Source organism: Telmatherina bonti (assembly GCF_933228915.1).
Source record: "Telmatherina bonti genome assembly, chromosome: 16".
Taxonomy (NCBI): Eukaryota; Metazoa; Chordata; class Actinopteri; order Atheriniformes; family Telmatherinidae; genus Telmatherina; species Telmatherina bonti.
The window spans coordinates 34,746,954-34,770,436 of NC_136614.1; the positions used below are offsets into that span (position 1 = coordinate 34,746,954).

Below are 23,483 nucleotides of genomic sequence, written 5' to 3' on the forward strand. Positions count from 1 at the left end.
AAATTATTTTTGTTGGTTTTATTTTTGATTAAAAAATTTTTATGACACTGTCATAATTTTATAAAACGATGTTAACAAAGATCCTGCCAACAGCTTGCAATTTGACTTGATTTGGTTTTATTATATATTTTTTTCAATTTAATTTAATTTAATTTAATTTAATTTAGGATTTAAAAAATATTTGTTTGGGTTTTTGGGGTTTTTTCTGTTGTTTTTTTCACTTAAGAAGTTTTAATGACACTGTCACAGTTTTATAAAAAGATGTTCCTGCTCACATCATCCTTTAATCTGACTTGATTTGATTTGATTATATTTTTTCAATTTTATGTATTAAGTTATTTATGTTCCAAGCGCTCAGCTCTTCACAACAGCAATCCTTCTCCTTTTACAGACCTTTAAACGTCCATTGTAGATGTATACAAGTGATAGGAACATGGGTTAACTGGAGGATGAATCAGACCATCAGGATTGATGCTTCCTGCTGAATATGACGCTTAATCTGATGAAAAAGCACAGACCTGCAGAAATGTGTCCATTATTAGAAATATTAGGACTTTGAGACGTTCTGTTGACGGAAGGATCTGGAATAAATAAAACAAAGGTGTTGAATTTGATCCAAAGAAATAAAGAAATACATTTTCACGCAGAATAAAAGGCGTTCCAATCTCTTAACCCAGTTTAAATGCAGGATGTTTACCAGGAGCTTTGGAAGTCTCTTGTCTGTCCTGGTCCTGCAGCTGGTTGGCTCAGAGTGTCCAACTAGACCTGCCGTCTTCCATTCCTCACAGATAATAAATCTGCTGTTTCCAGCAGAGACTAAAGGAGACGTTGTCATATGTCAGGAAGCTCGAGCGCCTCTGTGGAAAAACGAGCCAAGGACACAAATCCGGATCAAGGATTTGAGGCCCTTGAAATCCAGGAATAACTCTTTGCACCTTGCTGGCGACACCATGGAGCTGTTCTCACCGCTGCTTGTGTGTCTGATCTGTGGCAGAGTGCGAGTGCAACGCATGTGGCACGTCGTCATGTGACGACAGGACAGGAGTGTGTCACTGCAAGCCGGGAGTGACGGGACGGCTGTGTGATCAGTGTGAGGTGAGAGCTCAGGTGTCCATGGAGGGGTTTGTCCTCGCCGACTTTTATTCTGCTCCATGAATAAACTCAGATTATTTTATTTTATTTATCTGCACCTGTTTTTTAATCCATTTTTATGTATTTAGTTGTATTGTTTTTATTTGAATTTATTTCACTTTTTTTTCTACAAAGTTTATTATATTTTGTTACATTTTTTTGTTTTAAGTTTTTTTAAATGATCAATATCTTATTATTTTTCGTCCTTTTGTTTTATTTTAATTTATTTTATTTTACTTTTTTGTAATCTGGCACAGTTTTATTTTATTTATCAACATTTTACTGAATTATTTCATTATACACTACCAGTCAAAAGTTTGGACACACTTTCCCTTTAAATCCAATGGGAAAATGTGTCCAAACTTTTAAATCAAAGTTGTTTTTCTTACTTTCATTTTGTTGTATTTATATATAACTCCTAACGTCGCCAGCTGAACCTGTCAGAGGATAGAGGCAACATCTGAGGGGTTGATGGGTGGAAGTGAAACATGAAATATTATATCTCAGCTAAAGATGAATCACTGAAGTGAGGTGAAAACAAAAACAATTCTGAAAGCCGACATTTAATTTGTCGCCAAAGAAGCAAAGAAAAACTGCTGGAGATAAAAGAGTCTGTAGCTCAGCTGTGGTGGGAGTAAGAGAGAGTTTATTTATTAACAGTAAAACACCGACAGGTGATGCAGATATAATAACAGAAAGGGGAAAAGATAAAACATGGATGTTGTTACCATGGCGACCACTGAGGAACAAGCTGGCGAAGGAGGTCTATGATTATTAGTTGTAGCAACTTCAGCGCTTTAATCCAACATTTGCTTCCATGTAGGACGGCTACTCAGGCTTCTCCAGCTGTCAGGGATGTCGGAGGTGTGAATGTGGGCCAGCTTCCATCCGCCCCACCTGCCATCCCCTCACCCACAGCTGCCCCTGCCGCCAGGGCGCTGGAGGTCGTTACTGCGAGCGCTGCCTCCCAGGATACTGGGATTACAGCCCCTCTGGCTGCCAGAGTAAGTCAGATGTCCAAGCAGCATCTGGAAAGGTCTCGTCTGTCGAGCAGTGAATGCTGATATTCCCACCAGCAGCAGAGAGATGCATGACCTCACCATGAAACCCAAATCTAAAAACAGCTGCTGGAACCATCGTCATTAAAGCCAGATGTGATCCTGAAGCAGAAAAACATCTGTTGGTTCTCATTTACTGCATATTTGAATTAACTGCACTGCCTCGTATCAGGCTGACGTTGCTGTTGTCGTCTGTGGTGTTTGTCTGCAGAGTGTGACTGTGAGAGCGGCTACTGCGACATGCATACAGGAGAGTGTCTGACAGAGGCAACGGTCAACCTGTGCAACATCAGTAAGTAGAGCAAACACAGATGCAGCTGCAGTACATCTGCAGCTCAGACTCATGCTTCTCCGATTGCCAGGTTGTGACGAGTGTATATGGCATCTGATTGGTGACCTGAAGCAGTCCAATAAGACGCTGGACCAGCTGAAAGTTGGAGTGTTGAACATCTCTACTGGTGCTGCTGCCAACGACCGACTGAAATACTATAACTACACTGCTCATCGACTCCAGGTACAATTATAAAATAACATCACCTTGACAGCAAGGCGTCAGATATTTTAATGTTGGAGACCAGCAGGGGTGTTGCTAGACATTAAGCTTTACAGGGGCCCAGGCCCCTCCCCATCATGTGACTAGAGGGAGTCCATCAACTCCCACCTCCATTGACAAATCAGCTGAAATAAATGATGAAACAGGAGGACACGGTGGCTGCTGGTATGACTTCTGTGAAGAGTACCAGCAATCTGTTGCAACCATAGACTGTCTATAAAGGATGGGCGGAGCCTCCGTGACGTCACCTGTAGGTTTCTGAAGAGCTGAATTGAAGCTCGGTGGGCGGTTCCTACCATCACCATCTTGGCAGGGTCATGCGTGTCGTCTTGCCCGGAAAATACAAATATGGGCAAAGAGATGGAGCTGAGAGGGGGGCTGTGAGCGTCATGGTGGATGATTGACATCGAGCGAACTCCAAGTTTCTGTAGCTAAGAGCTAACCGAGCTAACCTGGATTTAACAGGAGCTAACCAGCTAACGGAAGTAAGCGGGCTAAAGCTAAGTCACGTTGTTAACCGGCTAAAGACCGCGGTAGTTCTATGTTCTTCTGACTTGAATCCGGAGATCGGGTACCGGTCAATCAAAAGGGCACGCCCCTAAATATGCCGAACTTTGAGATTAAATTACTTTTAAATGGGCGAGTTAGAAAAAAATTCACTCCCCCCACAGTTGTCATGAAGGTAAACCTGACCTATTAAACCTAAAATGGATTTTTGTACCAGGATGTGAACATGTTTATTTCTGCTGTGAAGTTGGTCTTTTTAACATGGGAGTTGATGGGGATTTGCGCTGTTTTGCAGCCCCTAGTGGATGAAGGGGGAACTGCAGTTTTATGCACTTCCGCATAGGCTTCACTTTTAGTCTCCGTCCATCTTTCATATACAGTCTATGGTTGTAACGGAGCTTTTCCACTGTAGGCTAACTAAAAGATTAGCATGTCTGCTGTTTATACAGCAGTAACAGTAAATGATGCGACTCAAACAGGAGGTTAAAGTAGCTGCTGGACTTCCTGCCCTGTTTCTAACATAACGCTAAAATAAACTTTTATAATAAATATATTATTTATTATAAAATAAACCTCCACCTCAGTTCTGAAGTTCCTGTTCAACCGCCTCCATCTGCTAAACAGTACAACCATGTACACTCTCCGTTTCTTCTGTTTTTTTTTTGTTTTTTTTTTCTTTGTTGATTTCCCCTTCCTCTCACGGGGTAAAGAGGATGGGTACTCCTTCATTTTGATGAAAAAAGGCAAGTAGAATGATCCATGGTGGTCTTTGCTTGGCCCCCCCGTTCCCCCAAAACAAGTTTGTCCTCTTTCAGCTACACTATTCAAAGGCAATACAACATGATTGTGATACAACTGCTGGGTACGCTGCCACCAGTGTGTTTATGAAATTAAATGAAATGAAAAATACTTTATTAATCCCAAGGGGAAATTCAGTATTGTAGTATATAATTAACTAGAGGAGGTCTTGTTCCGGAAGCTGATGGCTGCTGGCAGGAATGATCTTCTGTGTCTTTCTGTCTAGCATCGGCCCTGAAGAAGCCTCTCACTGAACACACTTTGTTGTTTCTTCACTGTGTTGTGGAGAGCTAGTGATCTTACATTGCCCATTAGGATGGTTGGGAGAAATGGTTTAAATCTCCATCGCTTTTTCCGCTCTCTGACTCCCGCTCTGCATCCTCTTCTTTCTTTTCAACTCCATCGGGATTTCATGTGTTGTTTCGCTGATAATCCTGAATTGGGAGAGGTTAATTAGTTGATCCCGATTGTAAACAAGTCTTTTGTTGCCATGGAGACTCATCATAACAAGCCTTGAAAGAGCCAAAAATATGCAGCACACCCTCCGAACCGGCATGAAATCCTCAGAAAAAAAGATCTAATTTGAGGTAATATCTATGTGAGAAGAGTTTGTACTAAAATCAAGATTGCAGGTCAGAGCTACTACAATTTTCTACCATCAAACAGCGCAATCTAGAATGGAAGTAAACTTAGAGTGACTTATAAATAAATCATTCTAAGCTACGAGACGCTTTCATTTGGATGCGATTGTTATTAGACTTCAGTAAAATATGTATTTATAAAAATGTTTAAATTATATGAAAATTACACTTGATATTTGCAAATAAAAAGTCTTTTTTCCATCCCTCCTTGCAGTAGTCACGTTGTTAAAATACAAGAAATGATTTGTCTTATTGTATTATATCATCTTTGGTGAAGCTTATTTAGTGTTTTTCCTCTGTTTGTGAGTAAAATGAGGCCGGAGAGCTGATTCAGGACTGGTTTTACAGCTGTTATCTGCTGCTTATCCTATTAACGGAACTTTTATTATACAGAAACGTAAACCAGGGTGTTTTACTTCATGATCATTATTTAGCTTCATAAAGTCATTTATCCAGCTGAGAGAAACGACTACATCAGACACTTTCCATGCTTGTAGATGTAAAGCAGGGAAAGAAGGAAAAATTCCGCTTCTGCTTTAGGCGGTAATTCCTGGAATTTAGCCAACATCATAGCCGTCACTTCCAAAGGGATTACTGCTTCTCATATGTATGTTTTTACACCATTTACAACTCTGGAATGTGTTGGACTAAGAGGATTACCTGCTATGCTTCCAGGCGCAGTTTCAGGACTGGACGAACAAGTCATCTGTGATGAAGGACCGGAGCGATGAGCTGGAGAAGGCCACGGACGCCGTGGTGTCGGACATCAATGAGCTGCGAGAATCGGTCAGAGCTTTAACTGAGGAAGACCTCAGAAGTTTCAGCTGATGGTTGTTTCTCTCCTTCTGTCTTTTGAAGTTCATCATTTCTAATCCATGTACCATCTCCCACCATGTGCTTCCCATTAACCCCATTTTAACCACGCCAGGGTCATTTCACTTCTTTTTAGTTCACTGATTTATTTTTATTCATTTACTTTAAGCTTTTTTCTTTGGGTTTATTTATCATACAATTATTTAACACACACTTTTGTTTTTTATTTTGGTTATTTTTTTCTCCTTCTTCTTTTCTTCTTATAATTGTAAATAAATTCAGATGTTCAGATGATCTGAAAATCTCTGTTTTTGACATCTTTTTACTTTGATCAGATCTATTCTGGTAGTAATTTTCTACCCAGATCTCTGTATAAGACGCCTTAATGACTATTGATGATCACATAGTTCAGTGGGACATAAAAGATTTTTATGCTGTGAGAACATTATATATTATTTATATAATATTATATATTATTTTCATTACATATTATTTTGATACAGAAGCATCTAGCATTCACTTGAAAAAAAAATTAAAGCCCGTTTTTCCGAACGATAAAAATTTTATTTTTTTATTTTTTTTCTGAATGACCAGATTTTCTAAGCCGGTTATTATTAATCAAATCAAATCAAATCAAACTTTATTTCTTCAGCACTTTAAATGGCACAGGCAACACAAAGTGCTTTTCAAGATAAAATCAAGTCATAAGGATAAAACAAACAGTAGATAACAAGACATTAAAAAACAATAAAGACAAAAACTAACAAGCTTGATCTAGAGAAAGTCCAACATGTCCTGTTTGTTTAGTTTAACTCACTTTTACTTTGTTTGGCATTGAGACATTGGGAAGTACTTTAATATTCTCAGTTATGTTGTTGGGCTGATTATTAGTTTGACCACTTTGCGAAGACAGATGCAGACTTTGCGTTTGTTCAATCCCGTCTGATATTCTACATGTGCATGCCACATTTCTTCAATATCACTTAGTGACACGCGGTACGCTCCATAGATATAAGCTGATGCATGTGAAATGTACATAGCCTACGTTAATTCAGAAAAAAAAACTTTATTTTCCATATTCAAACACCTGAGCCTTTAATAAAGTAATTCTACCAATTTTACTGTATTTAGAAAAAAGATAAATAAAATCTATCGGTGGGGGATTCAGGATTAGGTGTAAAAGCAGGTTACAACAAATGTTTAGTCTTTCTACCCAGAACAACTGATGGTTCACCACTTTGGTCCAAAGTCCATCTGATAATCATCAATAAGTTCAGCCATACACAACCAATACACGCCTAAAGCAGAATGTTAGGAAATTGATGAAAAACTAGGGAAAATTTCAGAATGGGAAGTATGCAGACAGAAAGACTGAAAAGTTCATTAAAGGGAACAAAGTTAGACCCTGGGTGACATTTAACTCTCAAAGCATTTTATTAAACTTCTATCTGTTAGAAGAAAAAAAAAAAAAAAGTATTTTAGAACATATTCCCATTTTTTAGGAATTTAAGTTTGTGAATTATAGTGTTTCCTATGAAGGAAACCACAAAAGGACATGAACCCTCATTGAGTTTTAATTAACACCTTTTTTATTTACAATTATTAAATACAGAAAAAGTATAAATAAATACTAAAATAGATTGTCATGAGATAAAATACGATTACATAAAACGCAACTATTAAATTAATATATTAATGACCATAGATAACGGAAATATAAATATCAAATAAACCCACAAATAATAGTCAATAAAAAATGAATAAATTACTAAATATAATCAATTTAATCACAAATAATTTTGTTTTTTAATTTAAAGGCCAGAAGTTATTTGCAGTAAATTAGTGACGATAAGTATCAAGGTCTTTACTCAGTAGCATCTCATCAATTCCCAGAACTGATAGTAATACTCAGGAATGTCTTGTCCCAGTCAAACTGACCTGAAGAAGCCTCTGACTGAACACACTCCATCATATAAATGTTACTTTGTGTTGAGGATATCACCTGTTGTTCATTTTAACAGCTTGTGAGAAACATAAAGGACAAAAAATGGTATTAGTACTTAAAATAAAATAAAATAGTATTGTATGTATAAATACAACTTTTCAAAGGTGAAAGTTAACAAACTCATAATTCTGAGATGCTGGAAGAACGAAACCATTTTTAAAGCAAATAAAACCTTTTATTGGCCAGAACTCAGTTCTTATAAAATCTGATTTGCCTGTTTAAACCATCCTGCCATTAAGATCCAAGCTTCGTCTGAGTGCTGGATAAGCAAGTCTGCGCTTGGTATATTTACCTTCTAATCATGTGTGTTTGTGGACTTTCAGGAGACCTTTTTGAGAAGTTTGGGCAACAAGTTGGACAACAAGACGTTGGAGACCTTCAGCTCGGCTGAGCAACTCAGCATAAATCTGAGCGATCTGAACCGGCGCATCGAAGGTACCGACATACTGTAGACTCTGTGTTTAGTTCCCAGCAGCAACTGGTAAAAATCCTGTGATTCACTGGTTTTACTCTATAAAGAACCAGACCAGACTGGCTTTTAACCAGACCAGAACCTTCTACAGTTATGAATAAAAACACCAAATTACACTTTTGTTATTTATCTGAAATAGGATGAAAAATCATTTAACTGCACACTTTTATTCGACCTAGAAAATATAATTTACATACTTTTAATTGTTTAATATTATAAGCTATTACAGTCATATGGAAATAAATTAATATATTAACAACTTACATTCCTAGAAATTCTGTCCATATAAGTTATGAACAGAATCGGTGATAAAGGGCAGCCTTGGCGGAGTCCAACCCTCACCGGAAACGAATCCGACTTACTACCAGCAATGCGGACCAAGCTCTGACACCTGTCGTACAGGGACCGGACAGCCCTTATAAGGGGGTCCGGTACCCCATACTCCCGTAGTACCCCCCACAGGAGCCCCCGGGGGACACGGTCGAATGCCCTCTCCAGGTCCACAAAACACATGTAGACTGGTTGGGCAAACTCCCATGCCCCCTCCAGGACCCCAAAGAGGGTATAGAGCTGGTCCACTGTTCCGCGACCAGGACGAAAACCACACTGCTCCTCCTCAATCCGGGATTCGACTATTCGGCGGACCCTCCTCTCCAGGACCCCTGAATAGACCTTACCAGGGAGGCTGAGAAGTGTGATTCCCCTGTAATTGGAACACACCCTCCGGTCCCCCTTCTTAAAAAGGGGGACCACCACCCCAGTCTGCCAATCCAGCGGTACTGCCCCCAATGTCCACGCGATGCTGCAGAGGCGTGTCAGCCAGGACAGCCCCACAGCATCCAGAGCCTTAAGGAACTCCGGGCGGATCTCATCCACCCCCGCGGCCTTGCCGCCAAGGAGCTTTTTGACCACCTCAGTGACTTCAGCCCCAGAGATAGGAGAGTCCACCCCTGAGTCCACCAGCTCTGCTCCCTCATCGGAAGACGTGTTGGTAGGATTGAGGAGGTCTTCGAAGTATTCCTTCCACCAACCCACTACGTCCTGAGTTGAGGTCAGCAGCTCCCCACCTCCACTGTACACAGTATTGATGGAGCACTGCTTCCCCCTCCTGAGCCGCCGGATGGTGGACCAGAATCTCCTCGAAGCCGTCCGGAAGTCTTTCTCCATGGCCTCGCCAAACTCCTCCCATGCCCGAGTTTTTGCCTCGGCAACAGCTGAAGCTGCATGCCGCTTAGCCTGTCGGTACCCATCAGCTGCCTCCGGAGTCCCACAGGCCAAGAAGGACTCCTTCTTCAGCTTGACGACATCCCTCACTGCTGGTGTCCACCAACGAGTTCTGGGATTACCGCCACAACAGGCACCAACAACCCTACGGCCACAGCTCCGGCCGGCCGCCTCAGCAATAGAGGCACGGAACACAGCCCATTCGGACTCAATGTCCCCCGCCTCACTCGGGACATATTCGAAGCTCTGCTGAAGGTGGGAGTTGAAGCTCGCTCTGACAGGGGACTCAGCCAGACGTTCCCAGCAGACCCTCACAACACGTTTGGGTCTGCCAGATCTGACCGGCCTCCTCCCCCACCACCTGAGCCAACTCACCACCAGGTGGTGATCAGTTAACAGCTCCGCCCCCCTCTTCACCTGAGTGTCCAAGGCATGTGGCCGCAGGTCCGACGATACGACTACAAAATTGATCATCGAACTGCGGCCCAGGGAATCCTGATGCCAGGTGTACATATGGACACTCTTATGTTGGAACATGGTGTTCGTTATGGACAATCCATGACGAGCACAGAAGTCCAATAACAAAACACCATTTGGGTTCAGAGGGGGGGGACCATGCCTCCCAATCACTCCCCTCCAGGTCTCACTGTCATTGCCCACGTGAGCATTGAAGTCCCCCAGCAGAACAATGGAGTCCCCAGAAGGAGCACCCTCCAGCACTCCCTCCAAGGACTCCAGAAAGGGTGGGTACTCTGAACTGCTGTTCGGCGCATAAGCACAGACAACAGTCAGGACCCGTCCCCCCACCCGGAGGCGGAGGGAAACTACCCTTTCATCCACCGGGGTAAACCCCAACGTGCAGGCACCAAGCCGGGGGCTGATGAGAATGCCCACACCTGCTCGGCGCCTCTCACCATGAGCAACTCCAGAGTGGAAGAAAATCCAGCCCATTTCGAGGGTACTGGTTCCAGAGCCCAAGCCATGCGTCGAGGTGAGTCCAACTATATCTAGCTGGAACCGCTCAACCTCGCGCACAAGCTCAGGCTCCTTCCCCACCAGAGAGGTGACGTTCCACGTCCCCAGAGCCAGCTTCTGCAGCCGGGGATCGGACCGCCAGGGTCCCCGCCCCTTGCTGCCGCCCAGCTCACATTGCACCCGACCCCTACGACTCCTCCCGCAGATGGTGAGCCCACGGGAGGTGGGACCCATGTAACCCTTTTGGGCTGAGCCCGACCGGGCCCCATGGGCAAAGGCCCGGCCACCAGACACTCGCTCTCGTACCCCACCTCCAGGCCTGGCTCCAGAGGGGGGTCCCGGTAACCCGCGTCCGGGCAAGGGAACATTCATGCCCAGGTTGGTTGTCATCATAGAGGTCTATGAGCCGTGCTTGGTCTGGTCCCTCCCCTAGACACCTGTTTGCCATGGTTAACCCTACCAGGGGCATAAAGCCCCCGACAACATAGCTGCTAGGATCTTCGGGACGCACAAACCCCTCCACCACGATAAGGTGACGGATCAGGCGCAGCCGAGGTGTTGAGGGGATTGACTTCATCTGGTCGTGATCTCCAGCTCTCGCTTGAGCGATTCGCGACCGAGTGTGAAGCGGCTGGGATGAGAATCAGCACCTCCAAATCTGAGACCATGGTCCTCAGCCGGAATAGGGTGGATTGTCCTCTCCGGGTCGGGAGTCAGGTCCTGCCTCAAGTGGAGGAGTTTAAATATCTCGGGGTCTTGTTTACGAGTGAGGGAAGGATGGAGCGCGAGATCGACAGACGGATCGGTGCAGCGTCTGCAGTAATGCGGACTCTGCGCCGGTCTGTCGTGGTGAAGAAGGAGCTGAGCCAGAAGGTGAAGCTCTCGATTTACCAGTCGATCTACGTTCCTACCCTCACCTATGGTCATGAGCTGTGAGTCGTGACCGAAAGAACGAGATCTCGTATACAGGCGGCTGAAATGACTTTCCTCAACAGGGTGGCCGGGCTCTCCCTTAGAGATAGGGTGAGGAGCTCGGTCATCCGGGAGGAGATCAGAGTAGAGTCGCTGCTCCTCCGCATCGAGAGGAACCAGTTGAGGTGGCTCGGGCATCTGGTCAGGATGCCTCCTGGACCTCCCTGGTGAGGTGTTCCAGGCACGTCCCTCTGGGAGGAGACCCCGGGGAAGACCCAGGACACGCTGGAGGGATTATATCTCTCGGCTGGCCTGGGAACGCCTCGGAATCCCCCCACAGAGTTGGTAAATGTGGCTGGGGAGAGGGAAGTCTGGGCTTCCCTGCTTAGGCTGCTGCCCCCGCGACCCGACCCGGATAAGTGGCTGAAGATGAAGAAGATGAACTTACATTCCTTAAAATAAAATGTGTAAAAACATTTCCAATAATCTAATTAAGTTTATAAAAAATGTCTCAAGATACTAAAAAGCGGGTTGGAAAAAAATCTTACAGACCTAAAAAGAGATCATGTTCATTTTATTTTATTGTATTATTTTATTATAAATGATTATATTGTGTAAATTCTTACTTTCCCTATTTTAATTAATAAAATTAGTCTGTGATCAATCGATTGATTATATATTTTATTTATTAAAAATGTGACATAGATCTTGGTTTTTAATTGTAAGTATTTAATTTATTTAAAGAACATTATAAATTAATCATCAATGTTCACACACACACACACACACACACACACATATATATATATATATATATATATATATATATATATATATATATATATATATATATATATATATATATATATATATATAGTGTGTGTGTGTAGTTAATTTAACTGAATATTGTTAATAGAGTTTCAATACTATATTTATTGTTTATCTATGATGATGAATAATTGCGAAAAGTTTCTGTCTAGCGGTGGACATGAAGAAGCCTCTGACTGAACATATTCTGCTGTTTTCTGACAGCTATTGTATAGAAGATGTAAACAACTGACCGCCATGTTCAGCAGCTTGTGCTGCATTCTGCTCTGAATGATCAGCTCCAGATCTGACCCCAGAACAGAACCAGAACTTTTGGATCCGTTTGTTCACATTCTGGTTCTGTTGGCCCAACACACGGCTGAACAGACATGCAGAATGATATGTTGATGTTTGTATTGACAGAGATGATCCATGACTGGGAGGTGTACAGTGTCCAGCAGGAGGTGGATCCAGAGGTGGTCCAGAGGAACACGGCGGCTGCCCAGGACATGGTCACCTGGATGAGGCAGCTGGACCTGGCACCACAGGGGCCCATCGCCACCGAGGAGTCCGCTGATGCCCATGACTGTGAGGCGATGATGTGACATTTCATACAACATGACTGATTATCTCATGAGAAGGTTGAGACGTGGCGTCCTCTGCTTGTGCTTCCAGTGCTTCGGCGCGTCCGTCAGCTGGAGAAGAAACTGATGGTGACGGCGGACCGCCTGCCTTCTGTCAGAGAGGTGTTAGCCGGCTTTTCCCGCCGCCTGTCCAAGGCTCAGGACTTCCTCCTGAAAGCAGCCAGCACCCTGCAGGAGACGGAGGACAAGAACAGACTCAGCATCTTCAAGTCCCAGAGGAAGGAGGTGATTTTACCCCCCCCCCCCCCCCATCCGACACACCCGCCTCTGTCACGGCCCAGGTGAACCTGTCCAGGTGGACTTGTCCAGGTTGAACCTGTCCAGATGGACCTGTCCAGGTGGACCTGTCCAGGTTGAACCTGTCCAGATGGACCTGTCCAGGTGGACCTGTCCAGGTGGACCTGTCCAGATGGACCTGTCCAGGTGGACTTGTCCAGGTTGAACCTGTCCAGATGGACCTGTCCAGGTGAACCTGTCCAGGTTGAACCTGTCCAGGTGGACCTGTCCAGATGGACCTGTCCAGGTGGACTTGTCCAGGTTGAACCTGTCCAGATGGACCTGTCCAGGTGGACGTGTCCAGGTGAACCTGTCCAGGTTGAACCTGTCCAGATGGACCTGTCCAGGTGAACCTGTCCAGGTTGAACCTGTCCAGGTGGACCTGTCCAGATGGACCTGTCCAGGTGGACTTGTCCAGGTTGAACCTGTCCAGATGGACCTGTCCAGGTGGACGTGTCCAGGTGAACCTGTCCAGGTTGAACCTGTCCAGGTGAACCTGTCCAGATGGACCTGTCCAGGTGGACTTGTCCAGGTTGAACCTGTCCAGATGGACCTGTCCAGGTGGACGTGTCCAGGTGAACCTGTCCAGATGGACCTGTCCAGGTGGACGTGTCCAGGTGAACCTGTCCAGGTGGACGTGTCCAGGTGAACCTGTCCAGGTGAACCTGTCCAGGTGGACGTGTCCAGGTGAACCTGTCCAGGTGGATGTGTCCCTCTCCAGCTGCTTGCTGTGGTCATCAGGTCTGAATTGTTGCACTTTGAGTCCGAATCCAGGAAGCTGTGATGAAGCAGAACAGCTGCTGAAAAGTGTGTGTGTGTGTGTGTGTGTGTGTGTGTGTGTGTGTGTGTGTGTGTGTGTGTGTGTGTTGGGGTGTGTGTTGGTCTGTGTGTTGGGGTGTGTGTTGGTCTGTGTGTGTGTGTTGGGGTGTGTGTTGGTCTGTGTGTGTGTGTGTGTGTTGGTCTGTGTGTGTGTGTGTGTGTGTGTGTGTTGGGGTGTGTGTTGGTCTGTGTGTGTGTGTTGGGGTGTGTGTTGGTCTGTGTATGTGTGTGTTGGTCTTTGTTGGTCTGTGTATGTGTGTGTTGGTCTGTGTGTGTGTGTGTGTGTTGGTCTGTGTGTGTGTGTGTGTGTGTTGGTCTGTGTGTATGTGTGTGTGTGTGTGTGTTGGGGTGTGTGTTGGTCTGTGTGTGTGTGTTGGGGTGTGTGTTGGTCTGTGTATGTGTGTGTTGGTCTGTGTATGTGTGTGTTGGTCTGTGTATGTGTGTGTTGGTCTTTGTTGGTCTGTGTATGTGTGTGTTGGTCTGTGTGTGTGTGTGTGTTGGTCTGTGTGTATGTGTGTGTGTTGTGGTGGGGGTCTCTGCTGTGAATGCTGCACTAACCAAACACGGAGCCTCTCCTAAGCCGGGCTCCTCACATCGCCATCGCAGACCGCTGACTCTCTGCTGGCTGGACACAACTCATCAGATGAGCTCATCTCTGAGCCGCTCGCCGTCACACTAAACGTCTCCATCAGCGATATGACATCACAGTCATGTCTCATGTCAGACCCGGTGTCAGGAACTTGTAGAGCAGGATGCTGGAGACCAAAACCGTCCTTCAGATGGTCCAGACTGGTCTGCAGGGTTAGTTTGGTAAATATGAAAAGAAGAGGTGAACTGTAATGTGTCTTGTGTTCGCCAAGGCAACGGGATGATTTGTTCCTTCCTGACGTCATACATGTGACTTCAGTTTGTGTTTGTTCAGGTTTACATGTGGAAATGTCCACGTATGCACATTTAATATAACTTCTAGATGTGGAAAAGTCACTCTGACCAGTAAATACTGGTTATTTCAGGATTAAACACTGTTTTCACTGGTTTAGTAGATCCACACTGGTCTGGAAGCGGTTATGCACAAGGAAACAAGTTAATATGTAAATGTATAATTATGTAACAGAAATCTAATAAGCAAATATCCATCCATCCATTTTCTTAACCTCTTAGTCCAGCTCAGACTCACTGGAAGCTGGAGTCTATCCCAGTAATCACTGGGTGAGAGGCAGGTTGACCTGGACAGGTCGACAGTCCATCAAACAAATAAGTACATAGATAAATAAAGATACATGAATTTATTAATATAAATCTGTAAAAATGTCAAATAAACTGGAGATATACGAATACAAACACTAAAATTTAATAAACAGAATGAAAATATAAAGTTTAAGAGGAAATTTATTATTAAAACACGAAGAAATTGACGACATTTCATAAATAATCATTTATAAAAATTTTAAAATGAAGAAAACAGCCTTTATTTTCTATATATTTATGTATAAATATACATTTTTCTCCAGAGGTTTCAGGTTGTTTGTAACTTCTTTCAGAAGAAACGGATCATTAAATGCAAACATCTGATTGATGTGTGGATTGTTTTACTGGTCCAACCCTCTGGACACCAGTGTGTCCTGGGAACTCACATGACACCCCTGGTGTGGAGATTTTTGCTTGTTTTGGGTTGGAAAGGTCGTCTCTCTCTGCTGCGTTCAGTCTTTAACACCCTGGCTGTTTCCCGTCCTCCAGGCGAAGCAGCAGAGACTGATGGAGGAGCGCTCGGCTGCCAACGACACCCTGGAAACGGGCCGAGTCTTCCTCTCTGAGGCTGAGAGGAACGTGGCTGTGGTGGATGCTATGGTGAAGGTGAGGCAGATTATCAGGACCTCCATGAGCTGAGACATCTCTCTCTTCCTGTAATCAATGGATATTTGTGAGATGATAGACATAGTTTTGAGATTTGTTGACGGAAATGAAAGCATCTTTCATTTGTAGTCATTTCTGCAAGGTGACACCGTCAGCTTGAACTCTACGGGTGGATGTCATCATTCTTTCTGCTTTGACTCTGCTGTTAGTGGCTCCTGTGCAGGGAATATTGATCATGTATGCGTCTCTGTGCAGAATGTGTCAGGGTACCATGCTGCTATTGATGGTGCCAGTCAAAAGCTGACGGAGAAGACGGAGCGCCTCTCACTGGCTGACAGAGATCTGGTTCAGAGGGCCGATGAGCACGCTAAAGAGTTGGACCGACAGGCCATCCAGCTGGAGGAGTAAGAAATAAAAGCTGCATGAAACTCCAGTTTCATGTTGTTGATGTTTCCAGAAACATCTGAACGATTAGCTTTGAGCTAATGCTATTCAGGCATTGGAGCAAAACTCTGGCGGGAAAATTAGCTAGCGGCAGCTAACGTCTGCCTTTAACTGCAGCGAGAAAGTATTTTTTCAGGTCCAATAATCAGGAGCAGAAAGAACATTACAGGAAACCACTTTGTCACATGTGCAGTAATTCTGCCCTTCTGTCTTTAATGAGTCCCTCCCATAGACTGTATATTAAAGATGGGCAGAGTCTCCATGACGTCACCCATAAGTTACTGAAGAGCTGAACTGAAGCTCGTTGGAAGGTTCCCGCCATCGCCATTTTGGCAGTGTCAGACCATAGAGCATATATGAAAGATGGACGGAGCCTCCCGCAGTTAAAAGTGAAGCCTATACTGAAGTGCATAAAACTGCAGTTCCCCCTTCATCCACTAGAGGCTGCAAAACAGAGCAGAGTCCCCATAGACTCCCATGTTAAAAAGACCAACTTCACATCAGAAATAAACAAGTTTACAGCAGAAATAAACAAGTTTACAGCAGAAATAAACATGTTTACAGCAGAAATAAACATTACAGCAGGAATAAACAAGTTTACAGCAGAAATAAACATGTTTACAGCAGAAATAAACATGTTTACAGCAGGAATAAACATGTTTACAGCAGGAATAAACATTACAGCAGGAATAAACAAGTTTACAGCTGAAATAAACATGTTTACAGCAGAAATAAACATGTTTACAGCAGAAATAAACATGTTTACAGCAGGAATAAACATGCTTACAGCAGAAATAAACATGTTTACAGCAGGAATAAACATGTTTACAGCAGAAATAAACATGGTTACAGCCTGGTTCAAAAATCCATTTTCAGTTTAATAAGTCATGTTTACCTTCATGACAACTGTGGGGAAATTTATTTTTTTTCTTCGAGATTTTTTTGTTTGAAAGTGATTTAATCTCGAAGTTTGGCATATTTAGGGGCGTGTCCTTTTGATTGACAGGTACCCAATCTCCCACTTCAAGTAAGAACAACGTGGAACAATGGTGGATTTTAGCGGGTTAACAGCGTGACGTAGCTTTAGCCCGCTTACCTCCGTTAGCTGGTTAGCTACTGTTATCGCCGGGTTAGCTCGGTTAGCTCTTAGCTACAGAAAGCTCGGAGTGCTCGATGTCAATCAACCACCATGACGCTCACAGTCCCCTCTCAGCTCCACCTCCTTGCCCATATTTGTATTTTCGGGGCGAGACGACATGCATGCCCCTGCCAAGATGGCGATGGTAGGAACCGCCCACCGAGCTTCAATTCAGCTCTTCAGAAACCTACGGGTGACGTCACGGAGGCTCCGCCAATCTTTTTAAATACAGTCTATGCGTCGGTTGTGTCGTCTCTCGCGGAAAATACAAATATGGACGAAGAGGTGGAGCTGTCTGTAGCTAAGAGCTAACTGAGCTAATCCAGAGCTAACAGGTAACCAGCTAACTGAGGTAAATGAGCTAAAGCTGAGTCAACTGGCTAAAAACTGCGATTGTTCTAAATTCCTCCTTGCAGCGGAACATTGGGAACCTCCCAATCAACAGGACATGCAATTATCCTGAATTTCCAGTGAAATTAGTTATTAACAGATGAGTTATAAAAAAAAAAATTAATTAATAAAAAAAAACACTCCTCCTCACAGTTGTCATGAAGGTAAACCTTACGAGTAAACCTAAAATGTTTTTTAGGTCTAAGGGGGGGTTCTAACCTGCAACATGCTCTTTAAAACTCCATCAGATCGCCTGAGCGCAATAACCTATTTAACAATGTCTCGGGAACAACAGTGTGTAACTCTGTAGGGTAAATTGTGATGGATATCTTACCTGTCAGGTGATCTGCTTAAGTTTTCCAAGTATTTATATCCCACCCAGAAGGTTTAAAATTCACAATAGTCCATGATAATACCTTTATTTGTCCCATTTTTATCCCAAAAAGGAAAATCACTGTCACGACTTTGTTGGTAAAAGACCGCTATTTTCACCTGGAAATGATGATGAAGACACTTCCTGTCAGACTTTCCACCAATCAGAGAGCTTAAACTGACGGTAACGTCCAATCAGGAGCAGCCAAAGATAAACAAATGATGAGAAAAGCAGAAAAATAATGATCCTCTATGGCTGGAATAAAGCCAAGAAGACGTTTGGGATGCAGGTGAGGTGGAGGTGCTTTAGTGAGGACAGCAGGTAGATAGCAGCAGGAAGAAGTGAGAGTAGCAAAAGAAAAACCAGAAGCTTCCATGGTTTAACTATACCACAATAATTCAATTTTGGTGTCTTTTTGGAACCAATAGTTAAGCACAATGAATTGATTATCTTCACTTTACTTTCATGTGTTTCTCTGCTAAATGAAAAAAATGTTTTTTCTTTGTTTCCTCAACCAGGTAGCAGCTGATTCACTGTAACTATTCAGGAATAATTAACCAAACTGAGATGAACATAGCTAAAATATCACATTTATACCAAATTGAGCTGATAATGAGAGCAACTTTAATTCAAGGTGATTTCCATGAGCAGCGAGAACGTCTGAGTTTGTTTTTATCCATCAACCTCCAGCGACCTGAAAGAAGGCGATGCCAACGGCTTTGTCCAGAGAGCCATCAGCGCCGCCAATGTTTACAACAACATCATGAAATATATCCGTGACGCCAACATCACCTCACTCACCACCTTCAACTTATCTCAAAGAGCTGAAGATGTACGTGAGATCACGCAGATCTTCATCTCTCATCCTCTGTAATTCTGATGTTCACATCTGGTTTCCTGCATGTCTCTTAGGCCATCGCTGGGATCAATATGCAGCTCGGATACTTGGTAACACAGAGCGACAATGTTTTTAAGGAGTCTGTTTCTCTGCATTCAGAACAAACTGGTAAGGATCATCAGAAAACCATGTCATGTACTGGTATCCAGTGTGGCTCTTTAATGCATCTTGTGTCACAGAGGCAGAAACTGAAGTGGCTGACAAACTAAAATACATCGAGGAAACACAAGAAACCATGGATAAAAACACGAAAAAACTTCAAGATATTATGCAGGACATCAAGGAAATTCAGACAGGTAAGGACATTCTAGATCAGTCGTCAGAAACTGGCGGCCAGTGGGCTAATTTGGACCAGCTGGCAGTATTGTGTTAAAAGAATGGCATGGCCCCTTTAACAATGGTCAAGCTAGCGAGAGGATTTTTGATGCAGAGGACATTGTGCTTCGACTCGGAGGTCTGAATTGGAAATGACGTCATAACCATAATGACAAAGTCAGAAAACTTGAAAAACCAACATGGACACTGCCAGAATCCTCTTTGTTTTGCTTTAGACGTCAGAGGCAAACATGTTAGCAACAGTTCCTAATGTTAGCAGACACTATATCTAACGGTTTTCTCTTGTTTTTTTGAACATGCACGCATTTTGTTCACTTTGAAGTGCAGAAGTTACAGAACATTACGTTTAATTTATCTACAATTAAACAGGTACATTTAGACATAAATGTATGTTTACTTTTGGTTTCAGTCAACCTTGTTTTGTTGGGCAGCCATATTTACTAGCAAAGTTGGGGTCTTCTCTCATTTTCCCAGTCAGATTTTTTACTTCAGAAGGTGTTCATGTTGTATTTCCAACTGGGAACTCAGAAACTTCCAGAGACTTCCAAGTGCAAATTAAATGAAGCATTAACTGTGAGAAGCTGCCTGTGTAGCTTGGAATGTTTCGCTACAAGCTTTAGCAATAAAAACCACAGCTCTTCTAGCTCCAGCTGAGTCTTGTGTCTGCTTCACCGCTGCTGGGAGAAGTGAAGGGAGGTTATCCCGAAGCTATCTGCAGTTAGCTGTTGCTGGGCAAAGTGAAAGGCATTTATGCCAAAGTTAGCAGCTGCTGGAAGTAATGGAGGGAGTTTATTCTAAAGCTAACTGCATGTAGCTGCTGTTGGATAAAATGAAGGGAGTTTACTGTGAACCTACCTGCAGCTAGCTGCTGCAGGGTGCAGTGAAGGGAATTTATCCCAAAGCTAGCTGCTGCTGGAAGTAGTGAGGGGAGTTTATCTGGAAGTTATCAGCAGTTAGTTGCTGCTGGGTAAAGTGAAAGTAGTTTATGCCAACGTTAGCAGCTGCTGGAAGTAGTAGAGGTAGTGTATCCCGAAGCTAACTGCAGCTGGGTAAAGTGAAAGGCGTTTATGCCAAAGCTGGTAGCTGCTGGAAGTAGTACAGGGAGTTTATTCCAAAGCTAACTCCAGCTGGCTGCTGCTGGGTGTAGTGAAGGGAGTTTATTCTAAAGCTAGCTGCTGCTGGATGTAGTACAGCACAATGTAGCTTAAAGTTGTGTCACTTTAAACTTTAACATTTTCAGTTTTACACCAATCACCAGTTCCGAACCCTGACTCAACACTGAATAGGATAAACTGTAAGCTGACTATTTACACGCACTTAGGTCTCCCAAAAGAGGAAGTTTACCTTAAAGTTCACGCAAAATCTGAGACGTCTCTAAAATAATTCTATTTATTAGAAAAATCTTCAGCGAGCAGAACAGTCCAGGTGTTTTAATGACAGCAGGCCATGTCGTTCTCAACAAACTGCGATAACTTACAGACAGGACCCCCCAGCGCCTGGATTTTACACTGCAAGTGGCCGAAGGCACTCTGAATCGCTCAGCAGAAGTTCTTCAGACCATCACCCCCATCAGCAGTAAGGTGGAGACATGGGCCAGCAATATGAGGAACAACGAGTACTCTGCAGCTGCGTACGAGCAGGCTGTTGCCTCTGCAGGGGAAGCAGGTACAGCATGAAGCTTTTCACGCGTGCATATGTCTGAGGCACGCAGCAGGAAAACAGAGTTCTCATTTATAAACATGACTTTAACATGTTTTGTTCCTTCTTTCTCCTGGATCTGCAGTGGAGAACCTTAATGTGCTTGTTCCTGAGCTGCTGGACAAGCTGAAGACGGTGGAGGACAAGAAGCCCGTCAACAACGTGACCACCAACATCATGAGGATCAGAGAGCTCATTGCTCAAGCCAGGAGCGTAGCCAAGAAGGTAAGCTGTCCACTGGAGAGTCTTGTTTCACGTATGATGGGGAAAAAATGATCGTATTAGTTACTGGCTACAGGCATCACAACACAAAGACTGGAAACAGGATCAGCAGCTGCAGCCAATCAGCATCGATCACCTCAGATTATCTCACACAGTTTACTTTTAACTTATTACTAGTTTTTTGCAAAGGAACAAAACTTGTTCACTGGTTTTATTGGGAGTTAGTTATATTTGCGGTTGTGAAAAATTTATTTTCTCTCTAATCTAACAAGAAATGGAAAATTTTATTCAGTTAGGTTTGATTTAATTGAATTATTTTTTATTTCATTTATTTTATTTATTTTCCTTTGTTTAATATAATTTGTGTATATTCTATAACATTTATTTATCATTTTTATGTGATTATTTCTTTCATATTTGATCATAATTCACTTGATTTCAGTCCTTTTTTATTGTTTTTTTGTTTATCTTTTACTTTATTTATGTTTTCAGCATAAAGAGGTTTAATTAAATCATGAGTTGAATAATCAATGAGACATTTATTTAAAAAGTTGTGTTGCTGCTGAATGATGCTGGAGTGGTTTCTCTGTGAGATCGTCGGGAGGTGAATCAATCTGTTGTTTGTTTGTGAGAAAATCTTCACCATAAAACTGAATTTTCTATTCAGTGAACCTCTAATCCCCATTGTCTTCTTTCGTTCTTTCTTTCTTTCTTTCCTTCCTTCCTTCCTTCCTTCCTTCCTTCCTTTCTTCCTTCATTCCCTCTATCCATCCTCCCTCCCTTCCTTCCTGCTTCAGGTCCAGGTGTCGATGAGATTTAACGGCCAGTCCTCGGTGGAGGTCCACCCTCACAGTAACCTGGAGGAGCTGAAGACGGTGACGTCCATCAGCCTCTTCATGAGGGTGGACCCGGACATGGATCCCATCGAGGACAGATTCGTCTTATATCTGGGAGACAGAAACGTGAGGGATTCATCCTTCATCATATTACAGATAGTTAGTTGTGATCCTGGAAGTGGGGGTGCGCAGCTTAGACGCCACATAGTTTCCCTGCTCCAACGGTTTCCAGGAGACGTGGGAGACAACGGTCCACGTGTTTAGTTTACAGAAAGGCTGCAGCCGTTTCTCCTCTGTTCTCTTCGGTGATTTCACTGGAACTAATCCCTGCAGTGGCGTCTGTCCACAGCGCCTCACTGCAACAGCGTGAACCCTGTTGGTGGTCTCTTCTGTGTCTCACACCTCTATTTATCATCGTGGAATCACATGACGCTGTCATGGTGGCTTTGTTAGGAAGCCGCAATGGGAAAATAACTGTCTCTGCCTTCAGGGAAAGAAGGACTACATGGGTCTGGCCATCAAAAACGACAAACTGGTGTTCGTGTACAACCTCGGAGGGGAAGATGTCGAGATCCCGCTGAGCTCGAAGCCTGTCAGCCAGTGGCCTGCCGTCTTTAACTACATCAAACTGGAGCGGTCAGACGGAGCTTTTATCCCGTTCAAACCAGAAGGTCTTGGTTGCAGCCTGGAGAATGAGGCAGGGCTGGATATTGGACGTCCAACCCTGCCCCTCAACATTTTGATTGGATTAACCCTAACACTAACTGTAACCCTAACCCCGCCTGTTGCGGCTAACTGTCCAACGCCATTATCTACTTCAGCCGCTGCAGGCTAAACACGGGAGATATTGATGACGCGCACTAAGATGTATGTTCTCCTTATTGCGTTTGTTTATTTTCATCGCTACTTTAAATAAATTACAATGAACAAACAATACGCAGAGCAAAAGCATCTAATTGTGGTCAACAAAAAGTTTACTCCTGAGCTCACCCCACTTCTGCATCCTTACAGCCAAACGATGCGCTCAGGTGAGTGCAACTATTTCTAACGTGTGCATTCACACCCAAAGTGACACACCCTCCACCCAAGTGCCAATCAAGCCTGCACACATCAGCATATTCGCAGACATTCATGTCTTATAATATGACTCCTACACCGCCCATTTGACATCCAACCCTGCCCAATATCCAGCCCCCCGTTCTCCAGGCTGCAGCCGGGGGTTATTGGTTCAAACCGCCTCCTCCAGCGTAACGCTGCAGGTGTTTAACGTCTGGTTTCTCCCTTTCAGGCTGGGCCGGCATGGAAAACTCTTCCTGACCATTCCCAGCCAGAGGTCCACAGACGAGAAGAAGTTCATCCAGAAAGGCGAAGCTCCGGGAACGGACTCGCTGTTCGACATCGACCCCAAGGACATCGTCTTCTTCGTTGGTGGCGTTCCACCAGATGTCAAGGTGACGAGAAGGTTCTTCAACCCTCATGGGTCGCTTTAAGCTTCTACCATTATGGGCAATTAAAAAAAGACAAATGAACTTTTTTTTTTACACTTTTCTTTCCTCAAATCTTCTACCAGCTTCAGTCCTCATTAAAACAACCAGCTGTGCAGTTATTTAGGTCATTTTAAACCAATAAATGCCAATATTTAATTATTCATTATTTATT

General features: G+C 43.7%; 1 protein-coding gene across 1 annotated transcript in view; it reads left to right on the forward strand.

Moving 5' to 3' along the window:
- lama4 (laminin, alpha 4) overlaps positions 1-23,483 on the forward strand; it is a 50,355-nt gene that overhangs the window by 11,768 nt on the left and 15,104 nt on the right. Inside the window, exons 6-23 of the mRNA XM_079255000.1 lie at positions 995-1,095; positions 1,955-2,135; positions 2,401-2,481; positions 2,552-2,703; positions 5,364-5,474; positions 7,830-7,941; positions 12,320-12,484; positions 12,572-12,765; positions 15,373-15,489; positions 15,745-15,893; positions 18,525-18,666; positions 18,747-18,840; positions 18,912-19,028; positions 20,548-20,733; positions 20,852-20,991; positions 21,786-21,950; positions 22,315-22,460; positions 23,113-23,275. Coding sequence (XP_079111126.1) covers positions 995-1,095; positions 1,955-2,135; positions 2,401-2,481; positions 2,552-2,703; positions 5,364-5,474; positions 7,830-7,941; positions 12,320-12,484; positions 12,572-12,765; positions 15,373-15,489; positions 15,745-15,893; positions 18,525-18,666; positions 18,747-18,840; positions 18,912-19,028; positions 20,548-20,733; positions 20,852-20,991; positions 21,786-21,950; positions 22,315-22,460; positions 23,113-23,275 — 2,516 coding nt within the window. The remainder of the gene's footprint in view (positions 1-994; positions 1,096-1,954; positions 2,136-2,400; positions 2,482-2,551; positions 2,704-5,363; positions 5,475-7,829; positions 7,942-12,319; positions 12,485-12,571; positions 12,766-15,372; positions 15,490-15,744; positions 15,894-18,524; positions 18,667-18,746; positions 18,841-18,911; positions 19,029-20,547; positions 20,734-20,851; positions 20,992-21,785; positions 21,951-22,314; positions 22,461-23,112; positions 23,276-23,483) is intronic.